General features: G+C 39.9%; 3 protein-coding genes across 3 annotated transcripts; 1 reads left to right on the plus strand and 2 right to left on the minus strand.

The window, feature by feature from the left end:
• The first annotated feature begins 1310 nt into the window (after positions 1 to 1310).
• LOC149117912 (oxaloacetate tautomerase FAHD1, mitochondrial-like) lies at positions 1311 to 11015 on the plus strand. The gene is made up of 3 exons (XM_089276549.1): positions 1311 to 1457; positions 3511 to 3658; positions 9367 to 11015. Exons 1-3 carry the CDS (start codon positions 1375 to 1377, stop codon positions 9850 to 9852), a joined length of 717 nt encoding a protein of 238 aa, XP_089132675.1. The 5' UTR covers positions 1311 to 1374; the 3' UTR covers positions 9853 to 11015.
• On the minus strand, positions 9877 to 14376 carry LOC149117913 (stimulator of interferon genes protein 7-like). The gene is made up of 2 exons (XM_020766482.2): positions 13193 to 14376; positions 9877 to 11765 (listed from the first exon to the last, which is right to left on the minus strand). The coding sequence occupies exons 1-2, from the start codon at positions 14126 to 14128 to the stop codon at positions 11592 to 11594; spliced, it is 1110 nt and encodes a 369-aa protein (XP_020622141.2). The 5' UTR covers positions 14129 to 14376; the 3' UTR covers positions 9877 to 11591.
• A 5704-nt stretch (positions 14377 to 20080) lies between these two features.
• On the minus strand, positions 20081 to 24189 carry LOC110045585 (stimulator of interferon genes protein 2-like). Its single transcript, XM_020751188.2, has 2 exons — positions 23188 to 24189; positions 20081 to 21336 (listed from the first exon to the last, which is right to left on the minus strand). Exons 1-2 carry the CDS (start codon positions 24172 to 24174, stop codon positions 21172 to 21174), a joined length of 1152 nt encoding a protein of 383 aa, XP_020606847.2. The 5' UTR covers positions 24175 to 24189; the 3' UTR covers positions 20081 to 21171.
• Between the last annotated feature and the right edge of the window lies 1 nt (position 24190).

Here is a 24190-nt window from a genome sequence, read left to right on the forward strand (position 1 = left end):
ATTTTTGTGATGTCAGCGTGACCAAATAAATGCTGATTTTCTCGCATTCCCTTCGGTGAATTTTTTTAATTTGGCTCAGTTCTAACCACATGCAATTCCTATAAAATATCCTATTTTTGTTAAAATCTGTCAGAGCTAATCTTATATATTTAGAATAATGACAAATTACAGAATACTGGAAAAACTGTCTGAACAACCTTGACTTTTTCCCTATTCAAAATGTCAGGCAATATCATTTCCATGATGGGGCAAAGTATGAAAAAATTTCATTGAAGGAAAGAAGAAATAGTAAGGAGTTTAGGCCAAAATGAGGAATATATCTGAGATGTTGCCATGGTAATGGCCTTAATCCAAAAATTGACTACTAAAAAATAAGCCGTATTTTAACAGTACCCATACTGGTAAATCTCTACATGGAAAACTTTAAAAGAAATTAACTAAGTTTCCTTTTCTAACACGCGCTTTACAGGGAGGGTGTTCGTAAATACTCTAGGGAGCCACCTTAACTAGTCTTTATAGTTAACATAAAGCTTGCATTTTACTTGCTAAAGAATTTCAATCTTGAAGGTTTACTTCTTTAATTGTTAAGTACCAGCATGTACCATAATTCACGAAGACTGCATACAAACCCCTTTCCTTTTTGTTAGCCATTTTTTAGCCTCCTTTCCAGCTAACCAAATGGTTAGAACATGCCACAATCGGGAACAAAAGAAGCTGAGACACTACCTGAAAACAAACTTTCTCCCTTCATTAGTGTAATTTGTTCTGATTTACACTCCTTATATTTCACCCTCCCTCCCCTGTTTCCAGTGTTGTAACCATGTCACAACATCGCCAAAGCCTGTTTCAACATTGATTGAGGGTGGGGGTGGCTACCGACAAGGGGAGTACGGATCTCGGTTCGAAAACGTCCAATTTGCAAAACTGTTGCAAGGCTTTTGTCCCTGATTTTAGATGCATTCCCTTTATGAAGATAATTAGATTATCTCTCTTACTAAATTTTAGAGTGCTGATGCTCTCTTCCAGACCAAAGTAATATATTGGCATTTATTTGCCCCACTATGGCCAAGAAGATAACATTGGTTGCCCTGTCTTCTGATATAAAATGTCCCGGCCAGTAGAACTTGAGGAGTGCACCCTTCTGGCAAATTAGGACTCAATTAGGGAAACCTGTGCAGCAATTTGTTAGAAAGTTTCCAAACTTTTTTGACAACCAGGAGTTTTCGATCACTTACATTTCCCACCCACCACACCAAAGTGGACCTACACTGCCCCCCCGCCCCCCCACAAACCTAAGAGGAATTGGCTGTATAACTCCCAGAGGAAATATCGTTTTTCGTCGGGGAATGGGTACGGCTGCAAGAAGGCTACAAAATGGCGGTCACGGTTGGTCCTCGGGATCTCCGAAGATTTGTAAAGTTTGGGCGGAAAATAGTCGCAGTCGGAAGAAACTACAGGTATGGAAAAAGCTATTTTATGCTTAAAACGAAGGACTCCCATATATGGCCTGTATAAGGTATATGTGCGGGGGGATGGTGGGCGGGGGTACTCCCTTATATGGGCTATATAGATATGTGCAGCCTTAAAGTGCACCTAACCCCCCAATTTTTTTTTCTCGCTAAAACGAATCTAGGCTTTATTTGAAGCATTTGGGGGAAGAAATTTTTGAATTTGGTTGAATCCTCGATTTTCTATGCCCTTTGAAAGTCGCGCTTGAAGTGTTTCACGACCGCGTTTTAGGGAGTCTGGGGCGGCGGTTCCTGATGACGTCTACCCAGGAACCAAACACAATGGCGTCTCAGTCAGCTCTCTGTATTTGCTGGAGAAAATGGAAAACAAAACTAATCGTTCCGATGTTGTAATGTTTGTCACTAAGACTCGGACGCACACAGCGACATCTTGAATTCGTTTATTCAACAACACCACTCGTCACGTGCAACATAATGTATTCTAATTTATGCAAGCTTAAACATGACATCTTCCTTTCCAATAAAAAATAAATAAATAAACAAAACCGAAAACAAAAGAAAATAAAGGAATAACAAGGTAGGTCAACAAGTTATGTGACAACAATTTACAGAAAATTGCTAAAAATGTCTGTTCCACACTGTTGTCACTATTAACTGGAACTTCCCCATAACCAACAATAACACAGCCTAGTAGTAAGCAAATAAAAAAAAAAACAAAACAAAACAAAACAGTCTGATTCAATGTCTGGTTACTGAGTGTGGACAGTTCAGTTCATAACATAGTCCTCTCTGAATCTTGCTGGTAATCTGACAGTTCGGCCACTGGAAGTACGCTGTGTCTGTTGAGGACTGCAATGGCTGGATGAGTTTAGGGAGGGCATGGCAGCATCAGGTGGTGGGACGGCAACTGGCGGTTCGGCTACTACAGGCATGCCTGGCCCATCAATAGCTGGTCCTGCGATCAGTGGAGGCGATTCGACTGTTGGGAGCAGGTGATGACGGTTTCGTCGGTAGGTGGTACCATCAGGTGTTGCAACTATGTAGGATCTTGGAGCACTATGTTGTGCAGTAACGATGGCAGGCTCCCAAGTCTTCCTTTTCTTATTCTAGCTGTTTCACCCTCCTTAATACTCGGCAGCTGCTTAGCATTCCGGTCATAGTACATCTTCTGCTTATCACTCCGCTGTTGCAGCTTCTGTCGGGGGCTATCAACCACTTGAGGTTTCAAGAGAGACTCCACAGTAGGTAGTTTGGACTTCAACATGCGACTCATTAACAGCTGAGCAGGTGACTCCTTAAGTCCAGAGATGGGTGTGTTCCTGTACTCCAGTAGAGCAATGTAGGGGTCATTTCCGTCTGCACAAGCCTTTCTAAGTAAATTCTTGATGGTCTGGATTGCTCTTTCACTCATCCCATTGGACTGTGGGTATCTGGGACTTGATGTGGAGATTTCAAATCCCCACTCACTTGCAAAATTACGGAAAGCCTTGCTTGAGAAGGGCATGTTGTCGGCAACAACTTCATCTGGAATACCATGTCTGGCATAAATTGATTTCATGCTAGTTATAACAGAGCTAGCTGTCTTGTCTTTCATAAGACAAAGTTCCGGATATTTAGAGTAGTAGTCAACCACAACTAAATAAGAGTTAGTGTTCAGTTCAAATATGTCTGCACCAAGCTTCTGCCATGGTCTCTGGGGAACTTCATGAGGCAGGAGAGGCTCTTTCTGGTTCTCTCTTTGATACTTGAGACACACTGGGCATTTAGCCACCAGTCTCTCAATTGCAGTAGACATGCCTGGCCAATAGACTACAGCTCTGGCCCTTGACTTACACTTTTCAATACCAAGGTGACTCTCATGGATACAATTCAGGACAGCTTGTCTCATATCTTGTGGGATTATGAGCCTCTGGCCAAGGAACAACAGGCCTTCTACTTCATGAATTTCACTACGAAGACTCCAGTAATGGGCAATTGATGCAGGCAATTGGCTTCTGTGGGAAGGCCAACCATTCTTAACAACTGTACATAATTTCTGAAGGTCTTCATCTTGTGCTGTTGCAGACTTCATTTGTGCCAATTTCTCCTGGGTCATGGGAAGATTTGTAATGAGGCTATGGACCATCACCTCCATGTCATCGTTCAAATCATCATCTGTAGGCTGCTCATTCAGAAAGGCTCTTGAGAGTGTATCTGCTACATACATGTATTTGCCTGGAACATAAGAGATGTGGACTTCATACTTCTGAAGTCTCAGAAGCAGGCGTTGAAGCCTTGGAGAAGAATTAACCAGTGGCTTCTTTGTGATTGATACCAGCGGTTTATGGTCTGACATAACATCTACTGGTCTACCATAAACATAATGATTGAATCTCTCGCAGCCAAATACCACTGCAAGAAGTTCTTTCTCTATTTGGGCGTAGTTTACTTCTGCTTGGGTGAGAGATCTTGATGCGTAGGCAATTGGGTGGCCATCCTGGAGAATGCATGCTCCTAGACCTGACTTAGAGGCATCCACTTGCAAATTGACTGGCTTAGAAGGATCAAAGAACTTTAAAACAGGCTGACTTGACAGGATCTCCTTTAGATGCTCCACTGCCTGCGTGTGCTCATGTGACCAGATCCAAACTACATCTTTCTTCAACAGGCTTCGCAAGGGGGCAGTAGCTTCTGACTGATTAGGAATAAACTGAGAAAAATAGTTCACCATTCCCAAGAATCTCCGCAGCTCTTCTTTGTTCTGGGGTAATGGCATTTGAACTATGGCTCGCACTTTCTCAACATCTGGCTTCAATCCTGATTCAGACACAATGTTCCCCATGTACTTGACTTCACTGACTTTGTACTGGAGCTTTGCTGGGTTGAACTTAACTTTCGCTTCTCGTGCCCTTAGCAAAAGCTTTCTCATGAGTGTATCATGCTCAAACTCATCTTTAGCAGCGATAATTATGTCATCAAATATGACTTCCACACCATCAATGTCTCCAAATATGGATTCATTCTTTTTCTGAAAAACCTCTGGTGCTGAACTTATACCAAATGGCATTCTTTTAAAGCGATAACGGCCATACGGAGTGTTGAATGTGCAGAGGTGAGAACTTTCATCATCTAGACACACTTGCCAGAAACCATCCTTTTCATCCACTATGGAGAAAACTTTCTTGCCACTTAGACGACTTGCTATATCTTCTGCAGTTGGAATCCTGTGGTGCTCTCGGCGAATTGCCTTGTTAAGATCTCTGGGGTCTAAACACAGGCGTAGGGACCCATCACGTTTCTCCACAATGACGAGACTGTTAACCCACGGGGTGGGTCTGTCCACTTTCTGAATAACATCTTTCTCTTCTAGCTCCTGGAGTTTTTCTTTCAGCTTCTCAAGCAGACTATATGGCACTCGCCGTGGTGGGTGAATGACAGGCTCAACTGTATCATCCAATTCAATGTGATAACTGCCTTCCATACAGCCCAGTCCAGTAAAGATGTCAGGAAACTCATCCAAAATTTCTTCCTTTGTGAGTGGCGCCTGGGCAACACTCTCTACTCTTCTGACCAAATTTAATTTTTGGCAAGCTGAAAGTCCCAAAATCGGTGGTGACTCAACAGCAGCGACAAAAAATGGCAGGTTTTCTTTCATTCCACGAGCTTCACAGTGTAAGTTTAGTGTGCCTTCAGGTTTAACCTTGAAGTCTCCATAAGATGAGAGAATGACGCTGGTTTCCGAAAGCGGTGACTTATTTCTGAGTTTCAAGTACACACTGAGTGGCAACACATTCGCTTCGGCTCCTGTGTCCAGTTTGAATTTAATCGGTGTTCCGCCGACACGTAAATTCGTAAACCAAGCCGAGTCTTCGACAGGCGGTGCACTAGTCACTGTTCCGATAAATAATTCTTGATCTCCATTATCTGATTGAACTTCTAATTCGACTCCACCAATGGCGCCTTGATCGCTCGGAGTGACTACGTGTACGGGAGATTTCATTTGCGGACAAACTCTGGCGAAATGATTTTTCCCTTTACAAACGAGACAAAGCTTTCCAAACGCAGGACATGACTTTGGTAGATGCTTAGTACCACACTTCGAACAGTTGAACGGTAATTTAGGACGCGGCGGTTTTGGACGCCTTAAATTGAACTTGTTTCCGACCCAATGAACTGGAACGCTCTTGTCAGAATCTTCCAATTCCTTTATTTGACTCGAGCTTGCTTCGCCGGCTCTGCAAACACTTGCTGCTTTTTCTAGGGTAAGGTCTGACGATTCACGGAGCAGTCGTTCTTTCAGTCGGGTATCTCTCACACCAAACACAATTCGGTCGCGGATCATGAGGTCATGCTGATCGCCAAATTCACAGGACTTTGCACGTGTTTTCAGCTCGGTGATAAACTGATCAATTGTCTCGCCTTCTTGCTGTTTGCATTCCCAAAATCGATATCTTTCAAACACAGTGTTCTTTCTCGGGTTGACATACTCCTCAAACTTCTTCTTAAGATGAGCAATCTTGTTTGGATCCTCACCAGTAGCAAACTTAAAGGTATTATAAATTTCCAGCGCTTCTTCACCGATCACGTGAAGCAGGATCGCGCACTGAACTTTCTCGTCTTCTTTTATTTTGCCAGACGCCGTCAGATAAAGGTCGAATCGTTGGACCCATCTTCTCCAATTTTCACTTGGATTTCCTTGAAGCGACAAAGCTTCCGGAGGCTTGAACGAATCCATTTTACTCCTGGTACCATGTAATGTTTGTCACTAAGACTCGGACGCACACAGCGACATCTTGAATTCGTTTATTCAACAACACCACTCGTCACGTGCAACATAATGTATTCTAATTTATGCAAGCTTAAACATGACAGATGTATTTTGGGACTAAAACGTCCAAGCTTTGTCTCAGAATCATTTTGTTTCGTCACTGGAGTCAGAGTTAAGTTTCGATTTGGAAGACACCAAAATAAACTTCGATCGAGCACGTTCGACAACTGTGAACTCACTGCTTAGAGCTTTGAGAGCAATTTACAATATTTCAAGCGACGAAGGAGAAGACTTCTTTGCCGACGAGCTGCTTGTATATTAGGAATGGAAAGCTAGATACGAAGTGGAGGAGCAGGCAAACGAAAAACAGGAAAGAAAACTCAAGGACTGCTTTGGATGGTAATTTCGTCAACTAAACATAAGATTCCCACTCGTGTTTATAGCCCGTTTACATTTGTCCTTAGCGAGAATGTATTTTGTCAAGGTATGATTGTTCTGTTAAATCCAGTTTGTGTTTTACTTTCTGTTGAATGCTTCATGTTTATAAGAGCGACGTACGTGTTGCAGTTTTCGAGACTTGATGACCTCCAAAACATTGGCTTCGATCGATTGAAAATCGTACTGTTTGGACCTGTATTTTTGAAGCTGCGAGAACAAGGTGGAAGGAAACATTTCATACAATTACCGATTTCACATTGTCACACGTTTTAAGTCGTAACTCCAAATAACCAATGTAAATTGTTCTCAAAGTTTGCAGTGAAATTCGTCGGATAAGCGAAAAGGATGTGTTCCCTAAGCGGTCCGCAGATAATGTTACGCGGTCATATTTTCGACGCTATTGCACACAATCTCTGTCGCACTGCTGATTTCCAAACCTTCGAAAAACCCTGCGAGTCTAACAATTTTGTTATGATGTAATTCTAAAGGATTAATTTTCTACTTTTATCTAAATCGAAAGAGAAATAAGTGCTGGTTAGCGGCGTACAGTTGCGACCTATTTACATATCAGTTAATACGCTTCTTGATCATGACCGGATCACACAACTTTGCCGGTTATGTTATAAATACTGCGGGATTGTAAGATATAGGTTTTCGGCAGTATTTCTAAAAATTTCTGGTTAGCTTTAAGCAGAAAATTTATGAAAATAGCGTTCGAAAGTCTGCGGAACAAATTCCAGTGAGAATTCTTTAATGGTTCTCACAGATTCAGTTCGCTTGTTTCGGTTCGACAAAATCAACCGTCGTTTACGTCTTTATTGTACCATTAGCCGATCATCGTCAGTAAATTGTACAGTATATCCTTCTTTAAATCTAGAATATTACTGCAACAGCCGATAGCACCTCTGGAAGGCGTTTCTGCGCACTTTTCGAATGTGTATTGCACAATCCTGAAGGAAATGAGAGGACGTGAGATATCGAACCTTCCTGGGTAGACGTCACAAGAGCCGCTGGACCCATTCTCCTCAAACTCGGTCGTGAAACAAAATGGCGGTGTTTTGGAGCTATTTTCGAGATTTTGTAGGGGTACAGAAAATCGAGGATTTCACGGAATCCAAAAATTTTTTCGCAGAATTATTTCAAATAACAAGTACATTCGTTTTCGCGAAAAAAAAAAAAATTGGGGGTTAGGTGCACTTTAAGGGTTTTTGAGCCATTTTGATCATAAATAGGGTATCGATTTTGCCCATTTTGGTCTTAAATAGGGTATGCTTTTAGCACCCTGGTCTTGAATTGGGTATGTTTCTTTGAAGAAGCTACTTTTTCATCATTATCAATAAGACCACCAACAAAAGCCCTTCATGACTTATGTTTAGGGCAACTGTGCCAGCCACAATGGTCATAAATAGGGTATCAAATTTTTGGCCAGGTCATAAATAGGGTAGCAAAAATCACAGATTTTGGTCATAAATAGGGTAAGGATTTTGCTTGAATGCAGGTTTAACTTCACTGACAATCAAGTCAGCTAGCTCTATTAATGATTCCCTAGACCTTACCCTTTACATTTCTAAATCACAAAATACAACATAGGTCAAGCAGCTTTGGGATGGAGGACTGAACTTAGTAAAAATCGACGAAATTAAATGTTAAAATATGTCCCACTAGTTGCACAATAAAACTGTAAATAAATTGTACAAAAACTGCTTGATGTGAAAGAGACAGAATAAACTATTACCAGTACTTCAGAATACTATATCTAAGGGATAGACACAACACAAATGACTTTGCAAGAGAAATAACACTGACAACAACTGCTACTTAAGGTGGCTCAAAACAGTTTCTGGCACTACTTAGATTGTGATGGGTCCTTTATGGCTACTCTTTATCACTTGATGCTACAATCATGGTATCACAAAACTGCCATTCATTGGTGAATTTTCGTTGCAAAATAGGTTACCATAGCAACAGTATGCCCTGCTAAAAGCACCCTTAATTACAGCTTTAGGGGCTTATAATTAAAAAATGGCACAGTGAAATTTTTTTATATGATCAAATTTTAATAAGCATGATAAGACACAACTTTTAGCAAAGTTTTAAAAAAATCTGTACATGGAGTTCAGAGCCACCTTAAATTTTCAAAAAAATAAGGTGGCTCTGAACCCTATGTACAGATTTTTTTAAAACTTTGCCAAAAGTTGCAGCTTATCATGTTTATTAAAATTTGATAATATAAAAAAAATTTCACCATGCCGTTTTTGAATTACAATCCCCTAAAGCTGAAATTAAGGGTGTTTTTAGCAGGTCATACCATTGCTATGGTAACCTATTGTGTCACGAAAATGATGACAATGTGTTCACCAATGATTCGGCAGTTTTTTGATACCATGATTGTAACATCAAGTGATAAAGAGTGGTTGTAATGACCCATCCAAGTCTAACTGCTGGAAACTGTTTTGAGCCACCTTAAGAAAAATAAGGCCCTACCTAAAATGAAGACCCTCTTTGAATGAATTTTTAGGCTCCTTTAATTTCTTTCTCAAGCTTTTTAATAGTAAACAATTTGGCCATTACAATATACTGTAGCTCACATGTATTATTTATTTATTATATATTTTTTGAAAGCTTAACAGCAAACAATCAGTACAAATGTCAAGCACAAAGTGGTGTAAGGGCCTCACTGTTTCTCATTGTTGTTCCCTTTTGTCCATGTAGCTTCCTCCAGGCTGTGACCAGCTTCATCATGAAGTTGAACTTGGTGTTGTAATCGGTAAAACAGGTGTGGTTATTTCTGAAACAAATGCAATGGATCATGTTGGGGGATATGCCCTGGCTCTTGACATGACTGCTAGAGATATTCAAAGCAAAGCCAAGAAGCTTGGCCACCCTTGGACTTTTGCTAAAGGTTTTGATACCGCACTACCTATCAGCAAATTTATCCCCAAGGGTGAGATTCCAGAACCTCATAATGTTCGTCTTTGGCTGAAGGTTGATGGTGAATTGAAACAAGATGGAAACACTCAGGATCTGATCTTTAAGATTCCTTATCTTTTAAGTTACATTAGTCAGAGCACAACACTTGAAGAAGGGGATTTAATTTTGACTGGTACTCCAGAAGGAGTCTCAGCAGTGAAGCCAGGGCAAACTATAGTTTGTGGTATTGGTAATATAATTGAAATGTCACTTCCTGTTTCATTTTAGAAAGGCAGGACTAAGCCATCTCAGTGTGTTCCAGTGCAACATTTATTCCAAAAACATAAAAATACCAGTTTACAATGTCAATGTTATATAAGTAGCACTTGTAACTAAATCATTTAAATTTATAGATAAACCTTATCTTTTTCATACATTTTGAGTACCGAGTTGTCCAATATTGGAGGAAGCATGGAAACAGGAAATAAACAAATTGAATTTGTTTTTTTGTTTCACAATACATCAACAAAATATCTGTTAACACCTGAAGAGCATGCTAATCAGGTAAACTAACTTATTTCTCAAATTATGCGAAATGAAACAGCAGGAGAAAATTTAACTTGCAAAGTATGTGAGTTTGCTTTGGGATCTAATGTAATCTACTTAGTACTGATTTATACTTGATATGGCAGTTTTCAATTAAGCATCGTAAAACCAAAACCAATCACAAAGGATATGGACAATCCAATGAACCAATCAAAACTCAAAAGAGATGTAGCTGGCATTAAATGTAGGAAAAACGTGTGAATAAGACACAATTGGTTTTGGTGTTACTTCTGATTGGATGGGATAGTGGTAATATGTTGTGTGGTAATCAGAAACCAATTACTTTTTGACACTTGAGTGAAAACCGCTCCATCAGTTGACCAATTACAATTAGTATAAATAAAATAATTTATTGGAATCTATTTACTTCTGAATTTATCATGGCGAATATAGTAATTGTAACTAGCAATGTTATTGTAAATAGTCATGAGTTTTTGTCACAAGCCCCTAGCTTGGGAGTTGGGTAACCACTCCCTACATTTACGACTTGAAATAAAGTTACCTTACCTTACCTCACCTTACCTTACCTTACACTGTTAATGCGACAAACAGCTGGATTACGTTTTGTAATTTCAAACGTTATCAACCATGAATGATTAAATTTCATTAGCATTCATAATGTTTCACTGAAATATATTATGTGATACCCTAATTTCTTTGATCAACTTATAGAATGAAATTTGCACCCTCTGTCATGGCCAAACCAATTGCTTTAAAAGGGTAATAATGATGATAATGCATTATTTTTTGCAAGACAGTAACAACTAAAGGGCAGCATATCTCTATCTTCAAAAATGTTCTGTGAAAATAATGTTGAGCTTATTAAAATATCTTTATGAACTGCTTTCAATCTCTGATGATTTCTAAAGCATAAAACCTACTGTTGCCAACAGGTCAGGTTAATTAATCAGGTGCTGTGGGTAGACCTAGTTCATAATTTTTCCAACATTTTTTTCTGTGGGTGACATACCCAATGCCTTCGCTTGGCCAACATGCTTTGGCTCATTCCTTTAATTTTATGCAACAACAACTGTTCAAAGATAGAAGTTTAATGTAAGTGACATTTGATCAAATTTAGGTTATTTACCTGATGGTGTTGCAACACATTTTGTTAAAACATCTCAGGATGAGAAGAAATGATACCAAACAAAGTTTAAAAATCTTTATATGTTGACTGATTTGAATATCAGTTCTTAATCTCCATACAAACTCTTATGTTATGCCTGGGTCACCTGTGGCACCTCTCAGGGTATACAACAATCTTAAGGAACAGAAAACACATAGAGCATGCATTTAACTACAGTGTTGCACATAGATGTCATCCAAAAGTGAGTTTTAACAGTTATCAAGCGTCAAATCTAGCTAGTGCAAATTACGTCTGTCTGGGAGTTTTGGAACAGTTATCTGTTCTGTTACTTCTTTCAGTTGGCATCAGCATGTTCATCTACTTCTATGTTAGCCTCATTGTACATCCCAACCAAAACATCTGCTATTTTGTTTGTCTCAGTTCCCGAAAGAGGTACTAACTCATACTTCCCTTTGCATTCAGGAGAACGATCCAGAATATCTCTCAGTTTTCGCATAAACAGCACCACCTATAAAACAAGGAAAAAATATTGATCATTATTACAGTCAGAGCAATGATCATAGAAAGGGATCACAATTCTGTTTCATGCCCAGGTTTAGTTACTTCTCACACGGGGTTGTCACATATCTTTATCATTACAGTTACACCTATAATACGTCCCGACTAATCTGAACGCTCTTCAAAGTGGATACATTTAAAAATGCCAGATTTTCATAATTTATTGTGGATGGAAAACTTCTTGATAACACACTGATGTAATGGTAATCATGATTTCTTGGCAAAAGTCTTCCTCGAACAGAAATGGGTTCTGCTCTTGGTACTGTGCTTAGATTTCTTGATACTTATTTTGACAAGATTCCAAGTGACATTTTCCATCAATTTTGAATCTGCAGTCAATTGTTATGTTCAACAGTGATTCCACCTTGTCACCAGACCATGAAACATCTTTTGTTGTTTTCATCAGATATCTTCTTTTGGCCAGATTTTGACATTTTAGGAGCTGTTATTCATACAAGTCCTTTCAAAAATGCCGGATAGGAGAAGCACAAAGCCAAAATTATTGCTAGCTCAATTGGGATCTTATGGATGTGCTGAGGGGTGCTTTGAAGCATTTCTTCAGCCAGGGATCACACTTTGCGCATTTAATTCATTGGCTAACCTCTTAAAAGGCTACGGAAAATAAGTTGTATTTTAAAAATGTTTGTACCTCTTGGGGAAGACAATGAATTTTGAACATTGTTATGCTTAATTTTTAATATGGAATATTCCCTTCTGGGTAACTGGATTTGTAAAGGGGAAGTCACTTTTAGTTTCATCTATTCAACTTTATTGTGCATAAATGCATGGGAAACAGGCAACTGGTCGACTGAGAAGTAACTTGTTTGCTCTCACTGCAGGTAAGCCAGGTCTTCTCTCCTGTATAAGCCCCAAAAGTGTATATGTCTGTTCCAGAGGTGGGTTTTGACAGGCTATTTTAGTCTAAAATTGAGTTATAGATTTTCCAATCTTGATTTGAAACAGGGTCTTTCTTGGAAATTATGTATAATAAGGCATTATTCACTTGAGGTGCAATAGGTACACAAGAACAATTTAGGTATTGATCAAGCATTCCCTAGGTATTTGACAAGTTGATGTGTCTAGGGAGGGGGTGTGGGAATTTGATGTCAATGGGTTGTTACTGAGGTGAGGAATTTGACACCATACTGATAAGATATGTAAAAACAAGCTATACCAGAGACATAGAGGAAGTGTTCAAAGATGCCTTTTTTCTTTTCCATGACTCATTTTTACCATGTATGTCCTGGGGTACGGGCAGTTGATCCCTGGGGATTTGATCACCCAGAGGACCATTTTTGGCTTTGGGAAACTGGAATTAGACCAACTAAAAATGAACAGAGGTTATATGTGGAAGACTTACATTGACTTATAAGTTACCTGATGATCCCGCTCTTGGCGACTCAAGGGAGCATCTGCATGCGCGGACATGTCATACAGGTGCATCAGAGGGGTGGCATACTCCAAAACAAAGTAATATTTGTCAACACCTCCGTCTGGGCGGGGCATCTCTATCTGGTGTACCGCAGTCTTGTATGACCGCGCCTTTATACCACCCCTGTTAATTTTACACTCTGGGAGGTTACCGGCCCATTTCACCCTGCCATCGGCATGCTCGATGTCATCATGCGTATAGCAGGTTCTTGGCAGCAAAATAAACAGCTTTTTCTTCGTTATCTGATAACGGAATTCGTCCGATTTTCCAATCTGTTCTTCAAGTCTTGGAAGCACCAGCTTCAGGTAGCCAAAATAGTATCCCCAAGCCAGTCCATCAGCAAGATTCTTATTTCCTCTTTCATTGACCTCCGATGTTTCCACAGGAGACAATTCTCGAAGACCGACAAGGAACACCAACTGTGGAACCAAGAAACAGTTTACTGCAAACATTATGGCGTAGTCTGGGTGGGAAAAGACTTCGTAATGTTCGTACAAAGCATAGCACACGAACAAAGCGGAACCAACGGTGACGACTATGATACTTCGCCCATACTCGAAAGCGAAAGTGGAACTGAAAATGTGCTTCCAGTTTCCTTGATATCTCGTTCCCTTGTGTTGAGCTTCTTCAGTGACCAGGCACATTCTTCGCACGAGCTCCCCAAATACTGCACTTAGAGTAAGCAAGGCAGCTGAAAAGACCAGAAAATGAATTCCTTCCTTGGTTTCTCTCTCCCTCACCGAGAACACAAGCACAACTCCAGACATAATGGCGACCACTATTGAAACGATCACTGCCGCTCTTCCACGGGGCTTAAAAAGTGGTCCAAATCCATTGTTTTCTTGTTGAGCTACGTTAGCGTCAGGAGGCTGGTCAGCCATGATAAAGCGTGGTGAGCTAAGTCTTCGATCTGACTTGTACGTGGTAGTTCTCTAGAAATGAGCAAATCAGCACCAACAATGGATTTTGATTTCTCAGAACAGGCGGGTTACTGAAGGGGAAAACCCCGAATTGCTAATACAGTTCATCTGATTGGTCAGATCAGAAGCTACATCATCGATTCATGCGTGAGCAGCAATTTTCACTTTCGAATGGATTTCCCCTAAGCAGATTATAGCATGAGCGAAGCTCGGAAAATGGCCTAAATCCATTATTTTCTTGTTGAACCACGGTTCTTTCAGCAGCCATCGTATATAAATTATTACTATCTCTTAAGAATGTATCTGTGTTACGAAAAGAGCGAATTTGCGTCTCCCTGCAGTTGTACTTCTAGCTTCTCCAATTCGAAACGGCGAGGCTGACAGGGGAATGCCCTACTAAATTAGACACAGTTTGCAAGCTACATTATTTATTTATGCCATACGGTACGAAAAATGTTCGAACAGTATTTTTCACTTTTAAGCAAGGCGGGAGATATTTTGATCGTAGCTTCCTACGTAAAAGCGCTTCAGGCTCGTCACGCACGAACATTTAGGCGACAAACCTGATGGAGGTCACCTCCTTGAGACGAGTGGCTTTCGATCGAAACTGCATGCGATGGACAAGCAAATTGTTAGAAGTAGAAGGCGCTTGAGTAATAATGGAACGATTGCTTTTTCTTGTTTTTTGTCCTTCTTTTCATTACGGTTAGATAGTCTTGTCACGTTAAAATTTTCATAGATACCCGGCAGCCGGGAAGTGTTTAAAAAAAGAAACTAGATGCCCGGCAGTCTGAAACCCTCTGGGAGTACTCGATATTTGTTCAGTAATGTCAAGTGATTCTAAATAATGTTTTGGTACTCCGTGGACGAATTCTCCCAGTCATGCTATAAAAACCTTGACTCACTTACACAATTTTTTAAAGAACTAGCTACCCGGCAATAAAACATTCATAGATAATTTCCGCAAAAAATTATTGTTATTATTTGAAACCTCCCGAGAGAATTTGAGTATTCTGAACTCAGCTTGGTCAGGAACACCAAAGCGATTTTATACAATCAATAACAATGTTTCTTTTGGGTTTGCCAGACAAGTTTTATAAAAAATCTCTATACCCGGCCGTCAGGAATTCTTTTTGTTTTTCAACCGAAAATTCCATTCGAACCAGCTGAGAATACTCGATCTTTGTGTAGAAATATCAAGGGATATCCGAACCAATCAGGCCTCTATTGTTCACATTGCTTTGGTATGAAAGCACACAACACGACGAAAGTTCGCTACATGTTGCGTGACATGCGAAGACCCACTGAGTGACGGCGGAGTGGGTTCTTAGAACTGTCATGTTGGCTATCAAGCTATTTAATTTACAGCTTAGTCGATATTCGCCGGCAGTCAAAAAAGTGTCTTTATAATGAATATAAACTGAAAAATACAATGTTCATAATAGTCAAGTACTTTAGCTTACTTGGTAGCTGCCGGTTTCGCCCCATGGCGAGTTCGAGTTTGACTGCCGGATATCTAGTATTTGTTGGAACCATCGTGCCCACGGGTCAAGATTTTTAGAGCATGGCTGGAACAAAATCAAAACATTTAGAATCGCTTGGCATTTACAACAAATATAGAGTACTCTGAGAGGGTTTCAACTGTAAGAGAGTTGACTCCGGAGTCAGAGCACGAAAATTTACAAAGCCAAAATAAGACTTGAAATCGCTTGACATTTCTAAAAAAAGATCTACTATTCTAAGAAGAATTCAATATGAGTTATTCCGTGGGAATTCAATAAGAATTTCAGACTGCCGGGCATCTAGTTTTTCTTAAAACACTTCCTGGCTGACGGGTATCTCCGGATATTGCCGGAGCTAACATCACTTCCGTTTAAAGTCAAATGTTTTTTTAAATCCAAATTTCCTCGGATAAGATTTTTAAAAAATAATGTCCCCTTCCCTCTTCCTGATAAAAAGCGCTTCTGATCATCAAAAGGTCTTTTGACAACAACTGTCAAGTTCTAGTACACCCACTGGCTAATTTTCATTTTTTTATCTCGGAAAATAGTATTTTCCTAGTTTTAGCTGTGGATGGGACATTTGACCGCTTCGCTTCCTGTCAGCCTTTTTTATCCGCTGGCCATTGCATAAGGCTTTTGCAGTCGTAGCGGAGTTAAAAAACTGTAAATCTTATTTATAGTAGTCATGTACCTAGCTATACAAGCACTAAGCTTAGCTAGTTTACAGGCATGCCACTGAAACAAAGGAAACGAATATTTCAAATAAACGTAACTTAGTAAAAAATCCCAACTGGCAGGAGGCAGACCAGTTGGCTATTTACAAAGCGTGATAGAGGATTTGAACACGGGACTACCGAAAAACAACTCCCGCTAGTAGCAGGGTGAAGGCCTTGAACCTGGGACGTCCTGATTACAAGGTTAAGGTGAAACGATTTCCTCACTGAGTGATTAGTTTTAATTCATATTGGCAGTGTTTCTCATTTGTTCTTTGCATTTCTGATGCAAGTACTCAATATCTCACTGCAGAAAATAATAATTTACGTTGCGAAATTTCACACTAACGTAGACTCTATAGGTATAGAGGCTAATCATATTTGGGGGGTCTTTTATCCGCAGATATAGATTTTTCTCCAAAAAAACCACTTTTTTGGAACATGAAGATTCGACATCCCTGACCATTTGCAAATCATATTTTGAAACAATAGGCCCTTTGCACGATCCGATGACATGGTACGGAATTAATTATGCTAGGACGCAAGTTGCACAGTGGGACTTCCAAAACAAAGCAACTCGTACCAGTCCAGCCTGACTATCCTTTGTATTGGAAGTCCCACTGTGTAACTTGCGTCCCAGCATAATTAATTGCGTACCATGTGACCGGATCGTGCAAAGGGCCCATTTTGCTCTAATTACTCCTTGATTTACGTTTGAATTAAGAAATCTGCACACTGGTAGCTATCTTTCAACATAGCAACTCCCATGGCAATGGTTGTTTACAGTTTAAAAATACTCACAAAATGGATTCGATTCAGTGCATTTTAATGATACTTTACAGGAAAGCTTTAAAGATGTGTGTGGGAAGCACGGTGGCCTCATGGTTAGTGCGCTCGTCTCCTGATCTTGCGGTCCGGGTTCGAGCCCTAGCTGGGGACATTGGGTTGTGTTCTTGGGCAAGACACTTTACTCTCACAGTGCCTCTCTCCACCCAGGTGTATAAATGGGTACCGGCGAACTGAATGCTGGGGGTAACCCTGCGATGAACTAGCAACCCATCCAGGGGGAGTGGAAATACTCCTAGTCACCTCATACTATAGAAACCGGGATAAGCACATTAGTTAATATTAGAAAGCATTTTCAAAATTTCACGAGAAAAAAAACCCCTCAAAACACTGTTTTCCGAGGTTTGTCCCCTGGACAACTTCCTTATAGCTTATGGACAGGATGAACTTAAGTCCATGCTTCTTGAACCATTCATTAGTACGTTATCGTTTTTATAATGAACAGCCAGTTTTTAACACTTAGGAGCTAGTCATTCATGTGACCTGAAAAAGCTCATTTTTGAAGTCTGAGTGTGAAGTCCTTTAACGTGTCCCACAGAATTGTTTTGCAAAAAAAGAATATTTTTAAGGTATATTAGATCTCCGTAAGCGCATTTCCCGACAGTGTAATTGAAGCTTGACTGCATGTAACTAGACTGGCTGACAAGAAGATACAGAAAATCACAAAATTGATTAGCTGTATGAATTTTCGAATGATCTAGACGGGAAACGGACAGGAGAATTCAAACAAAGCATACCGCTATAATTTATACGGTACTGTAAATAAATATGGACATGGTGAAATGATATCAACAATTTATAGTTGATGAAAAGAAGAAAAGACATTAAACAGATCAGAGCTGGGAGTTCTGCAGTCACTGATATCCCTTGGAAAGGGAAGATGAAAAACAAAAAAAACAAAAAAAAAAAACAAAAACAAAAAAAAAAGTCAGTTATAAAAAAGGGGTATTCTTATTTGATCACCAAACAGAGTTCTAACCCCGCCGAATAGGGCGTAACTTTGGTGATCCAACGAGATGCATTGCTGTACGTCCTGGTGGTATAACCTTCGATCTTATAAAATGCCTAACTGAAGATCGGCATTAGATCTCATCAAAGATATTTAGTTTACACCCTTACGTCGATGACGTGGACGAACTCTCGTGACGCTTTGTGGGGCAACGGATAGGATAAGCCGATCAGGACCAAGAAGCCGCCAGAAAGTGAATACAAGGGGACGAAAATCACTGATAGAAGAACAACAAAAGGGAAACAAATGAGAACCCGCTAAAAAGTAGGGGTGTCGAATGGTACCCAGAAAATCGTGGATCTCGGAAATTTTTGATCCGATCTCGAAATCTCGGAAGCTTTTCTGACGAGTCACGAAGTCTCGTTTTTCATGTGTTTCTTTCGGTCTCGGAGTCTCGAATTTTTTTCGCAAGGTCTCGGAGTCTCGGATTTGCTTTTTTAGCAGAGGTTCTCCGGGGAGGTATCGCGTTGAGCGAGTAGAGTCTGTGTTGCTGAGATTAGGCATGGCGTTTACGCAAACTGCGGCAAATACGGAACTTTTGCTTTTCTTTAATTTTGCTTCTCGAACGTAGCTCGAAAGTAGCTGAAAGTCGGGTCGTGATAGGCCGTAAAAAGGTCGAAATGTTAACACATAACTAAATAGTTAGCGTTTATCTGTGACTGCTATTTTGGTAGTTCAAATAAACTACAAGTTATTGATTGTATAATAGTTTTGACTACTCCCCTAAATGAGATCCAGTTTCAAGCGACCAAGAGCGCACGAATCTCACGTCTCGGGCTCGGAGTTTTGCATAATTAAGGTCTCGGGCTCGGTTTTCTCTGCACTGAGTCTCGGGCTCGGATTTTCTGAAATCGTGTAAGTCTCGGTCTCGAATTTTTAAACAACGGTCTCGGCGTCTCGGCAAGTCTCGGATTTTACCATTCGCCACCCCTAAAAGTGATTTTATTATTTCATTACGCATCCAGTATTACGCTCAGCTTTGTTGATCGGATGAGAAGGTGTTTTGCACTTCGTTGAGAGTTTTGTTTATTTTTAGACATTATGTTTGTTTTCTTAGTGATAAAACCGAACACGCGAGATTCCCGCCATTTTTGCTTTAGTAGCCAATCGGATTATGGCTCTCGTTCGTGGATTGGTACGAGTAGGATATCAAGAGATCAGTAGAAAGTAATCCTTTTATCGAAAACAGTGTGTTCGTGCTCTTTGTACAAAAATAGGAAAATAACGCGTCTTAAACGGGATTACGCCTTACAGAATTGTGAGTATATTGACAATATGGTGGAGAATGTTGTTTGCTCTTTCGTTTTTAGGTTAGATCCGATTTTTTAGAATTGCTATAGTCAACCCACATGTATGCCTTTGCTTTCAGTTGACTAGCTAGCTTGTGCTGATTAAACTAGTTCAAAACAACTGGTAGATCCCGTGGACTTTATTTTCCTGGTGTGTCTTCAATTCGAGTAGTACCCTGATCCGTGGTGCGAAACAGAAGGGACATTTACATCGTCGTAATGTCTCGGACAAGGATTTAATTCGTAGTTTAGTTTCTATGGTGTCACATCTTCTCATGTATTCTCTCACCGTTGAGTTTTGCATTATTTCTTCACAATGCCAGTGGACTTTAACTTCTGCCTCTCTAACTCCATACACGAATGACATATGACCTAGGGATTAAAAAACTCAGTTTAGTGGCATCAAAATTGCCACTGTTTACTGACGATCCATTTTTCAAGTTGAGTCGTGGGTATTACTACTGGGAGTCAAAATCCATGACAGTTCAATTTGCCAGCTGAATTATTTAACTGGAGGTTCTGCAAATATGCTACAAAAGAGTTCAGCTGTTGAATCACTGGCTGAATATAAAGGCTTTATGTTTGATCTCAGTACACAATACATCAGCAAATTGTTTGACACGAAAAGTTTGTCATGAACATGACTGTATAATTAACAAACGCTGAGTACCACATTTTCTTTTGTCACTGTTAAAGCTCTGACACCCTGAACTTTAATCTCGAATGAGATTCTAAACTGTACATCATCTATAACCAATCATTTAATAATGAATTGTTTATTAGAAAATGTCTGTAATGTCACTCACTCACTGCCCTCAAGTGGCCCATCAGACTGGCACTTATTATCAGCTTCTGCAGCATGAAGCAAATGGGAGTATTTCTACTCCCCCCTGGATGGGATGCTAGACCATTGCAGGGTTCCCTTCCAGCACTAAATTAGCTGGTGCCCATCTATACACCTGGGTGGAGGGAGGCACTGTGAGTGTACAGTGTCTCCCCAAGAGCACAGAGCAATATCCCTGGCCAGGGCTTGAACCTGGACTGCTTGATCTCAAGTGGAGTGCACCAACCATGAAGCCATTGCACCTCCCTTGTTGCCTTGCACCTGGTTCCCATCATTCTGTCCAAAGTCTTTTTTGTTTTCTTTTTTTTGTTGGTGACACATCCCTTGCCTCCACTTGACATGGCCTACATGTTAAAATATCTCAAAACTAGGGTTTAACACCTAATACAGCTTGGCAGACTACCATAGGGGATCAAATTATCATCAGTGTAAAAAAACCAACTACTAAAATGTGTTGGAGACTAATATGTAGTCAGATGATTAAACATTGTGTCTCAGGTGACTTGAAAGGAAGATTGTTATTAGACAGCATAACTTCTTGTTACCAGAAAGCAGTTGAGACACCTAAATTGGTTTACAATCTAACACACAGGAAACACACCCTGTTATGCAAACACAAGAATAGCAAGTTTGGGAGATCTTGGGAGAACTTGAAACCTGCGGTTCTCTCAAACTTATAAAAAATATCTAACATTAGTTTTGGCTTTGAAAACAAACAGTTCTTCTGTCCATATCTGGTTTTGTAAGTGAATGTGTCCATTTGCCTTGGAACAGTGCTGATAGAGTGTTACTTATATCAGTTCAAGTATGTTCATCGAACTTTACACTGGTGGCATCATGAATCCCAACCAAAACATCTGCTATTTTGTTGGTCTGATTTCCTGAAATTGGCACCAATTCATACTTGTTGATACATTCAGGGCAAGCATCTAGAATTTCTTTCAGTTTTCGTATGAACAGCACCACCTTCAAATAAAAGAAAAAGTAATTTTGATTTGCTGATGATCACAATATTAGAGATATCTGACTAGTATTAACCTGGAGAAACAATAATGATAGAAATTAATGCAGGTGTATTGTTAAGTACACTGCTGACCGCTGTATTAATTTTTAAATCTGTCATCTTCATTACATTATGTACAGTGCAACTAAATGAACCAGGCTGGTTCAAACAAAATTAACCAATCCTAAATTAAGAACAAAGGATGGCAACCTTTTCTTCAGTGAACAAACAGTAGTTCTAGAACAAAAATTTGAAACCCAACAAAGTTACAAATGTTGCACACTTCCTAGGAAATGAAGAATTTTTTTGATTGGTTGGTTGGTTGTCTTGCTAATTAATTTTTAAGAGGTTTTCAATAGCTTTGGTTTGGCTATCAAAACAAAATTTCCGGCTAAATTTCTTGAGTGAAATTAGTTATGGTAATTTGCCAAAAAGGACGGAATCGATCTAATTCTACAGTGTTTGTAAAGCATATACAGTATATAAGTTCAAGTAAAACAAATCTGCATGCTTAATAATTATGTTTATAATTATGGTTGGTTAAAATTTTGTTCTTGAACTATTGTCTACAGGCTTCAAGGTCATTAATCAGTTTGTGGAAAACATCACCATCCATTTTTCTCCATATTCTATGTCTTGATAGGTCTATTTTTCTATGGTCCAGTTCAAGTAGTCGCACTGTAAAAGTTGAAACAATACGTAAATTGGTACCTTTTAGGGGAGAGAATAAATTGAGCCATCACTGACTGCCCAGCCCAGAAAATGACATTAATTTCAGGGACTCTTTAAGACTTTTAGACAGCCATACAGTCACTTTTAATTAGTGTCAAGTTTTCCCTCTGGGTAAGGCTGGGAGTAGAAAGGCCACTTCATCACTACAAGGAAAACAGTCACAGGGAGTACTCCCTTATGTGGGCTGTACTAGTATGGGTATGTCCGGACCCAGAGGGTATGGTTTTTAGCTGTTTTGGTCATAAATAGGTTATTAATTTTGGTCATTGTGGTCTCAAATAGAGTATGGTTTTTGCACTATTGTCTTGAATTCATTGTTTTTAAAAGAAGCTAATTTTTCATCACCATCCATAAGACGATCAACAAAAGCCCTCCATAACGTCTTTTAAACACAGGTTTGAACTAGGTAACCCTGAGACAGGTCTGAAACAAAGCATTGATTTAAGGGTTGATAATTTTTAGAGGACCCTCCTGAAAACCACCTCTAGGTGATTGGAGGCCTCCTCTTAAAATATTAGTTTAGCATTAGCATTAGCATTAGCATTAGCATTATCATTATCATTATCATTATCATTATCATTATCATTATCATTATCATTATCATTATCATTATCACTATTAGGTCTTAAATAGGGTATCAAATTTTTGGTCAGGTCATAAATAAAAAACATTCACCAACCCCTAATAAAGACATAATAAAGACATCATTATCACTCCAACATTACTTACCCAAGGCATGTGCCTCTAGGGGGTGGGAATTTTATGTCAGAGGTGTGTGGAGGGGACTTGAACAAGTTTAACTAGTGAAAATTTAATCACTTTTATATTGTAATGGTAAGCTTACATAAAGGCAATACTTGGGACAGCGTGAAAGCACTAGAGGATGACTTTTTTTTCTTTTCCACTAATCTTTTTTGCCATGCATATCTAGGATGTAGTGCTATCCGAAGATGGGACATTTGAACACCATTTTTAAAGGGAATATTTACACCAATATTTTTAACATGTCAAATGCCAGGAGGGGGGAAAGGTGGATTAGCCAGGGGGGAGATGTTGAAGATTAGAATTGACGAATACATTACCTGATTATCAAGTTCTTGACGAGTCAGGGGAGCATCTACATGCATGGACATATCATACAGGGACGCAAGAGGAGTGGCATACTCGAGGATAAAGTAATATTCCTTCATTCCCCCATCAGGGTTGGGCATCTCTATACGGTGCACTGCATGCTTGTAAGATCGCGCCTGTATACCAGCCCTATTTCTTAAATACTCTGGGAGGTTACCGGCGCAATTCACCCTCTCATCTGCCTGCGCAATTTCATCATACGCGTAGCAGGTTTTTGGCAGCAAGATGAAAAGCTTTCTCTTTGTTATCTTATAACGAAATTTCTCTGATTTTGAGATCTGATCGTCAAGTTTTGGAAGCACCAGCTTCAGGTAGCCAAAATAATAACTCCAAGCCAGTCCATCAGCAACATTCTTGTTTTCTTTTTCGTTTATCTCCGATATTTCTACAGGAGACAGTTCTCGAGCACCAACAAGGAAAACCAACTGTGGAACTAAAAGGCAGTTCAGTGCAAATAATATGACATAGTCTGGGTGGGAAAAGGCTTCATAATGTTCGTTCAAAGCAAAGCACATGCACATTAACAAAGCGGCAACAACGGCCACTGCTAAAATAGCGCGACAATATCCGAATGCGAAATTGAACACTTTCTTCCACTTTCCTTGGTATCTCGTCTCCTTGTGTCGAATCTCTTCAGCTACCAGGCAAACTCTTCGCAGAAGCTCCCCCAAAACTGCACTAAGAGTAAGCAAGGCAGCTGCGAAGACCAGAAAAAGAACTCCTTCCTTGCCCCCTCTCTCCCTCACCGATGATAACACAAGCACAACTGCTGAAATAATGGCCACAACCCACGAGGCAATCACTGCCGCTCCTCCACGAGGCTTAGAAAGTGGCCCAAATCCGTTATTTTCCTGTTGAGCTACGTTAGCGTCTGGAGGCATGGCAGATATTCGGCAAGTTGTGGTTGCAGCAAATTCGAGGAACTCGCTGAGGAGCATTTTTTTTAGGTGTCAA

The sequence above is a fragment of the Orbicella faveolata genome, unplaced genomic scaffold (genome assembly GCF_042242905.1).
Source record: "Orbicella faveolata isolate gen_17 unplaced genomic scaffold, um_ofav_v1 contig_1, whole genome shotgun sequence".
NCBI classification, from domain to species: domain Eukaryota; kingdom Metazoa; phylum Cnidaria; class Anthozoa; order Scleractinia; family Merulinidae; genus Orbicella; species Orbicella faveolata.

Coding starts and splice junctions, on each gene's coding strand:
- LOC149117912 (XM_089276549.1), top strand. CDS start 1,375: ATGGCGGTCACGGTTGGTCCTCGGGATCTCCGAAGATTTGTAAAGTTT. Junction 1,458..3,510: donor GCAGTCGGAAGAAACTACAG/GTATGGAAAAAG, acceptor TAATTTCTGAAG/GTCTTCATCTTGTGCTGTTG. Junction 3,659..9,366: donor TCAGAAAGGCTCTTGAGAGT/GTATCTGCTACA, acceptor TTGTCCATGTAG/CTTCCTCCAGGCTGTGACCA.
- LOC149117913 (XM_020766482.2), bottom strand. CDS start 14,128: ATGGCTGACCAGCCTCCTGACGCTAACGTAGCTCAACAAGAAAACAAT. Junction 11,766..13,192: donor GCCAAGAGCGGGATCATCAG/GTAACTTATAAG, acceptor CTTGTTTTATAG/GTGGTGCTGTTTATGCGAAA.
- LOC110045585 (XM_020751188.2), bottom strand. CDS start 24,174: ATGCTCCTCAGCGAGTTCCTCGAATTTGCTGCAACCACAACTTGCCGA. Junction 21,337..23,187: donor GTCAAGAACTTGATAATCAG/GTAATGTATTCG, acceptor TTTTATTTGAAG/GTGGTGCTGTTCATACGAAA.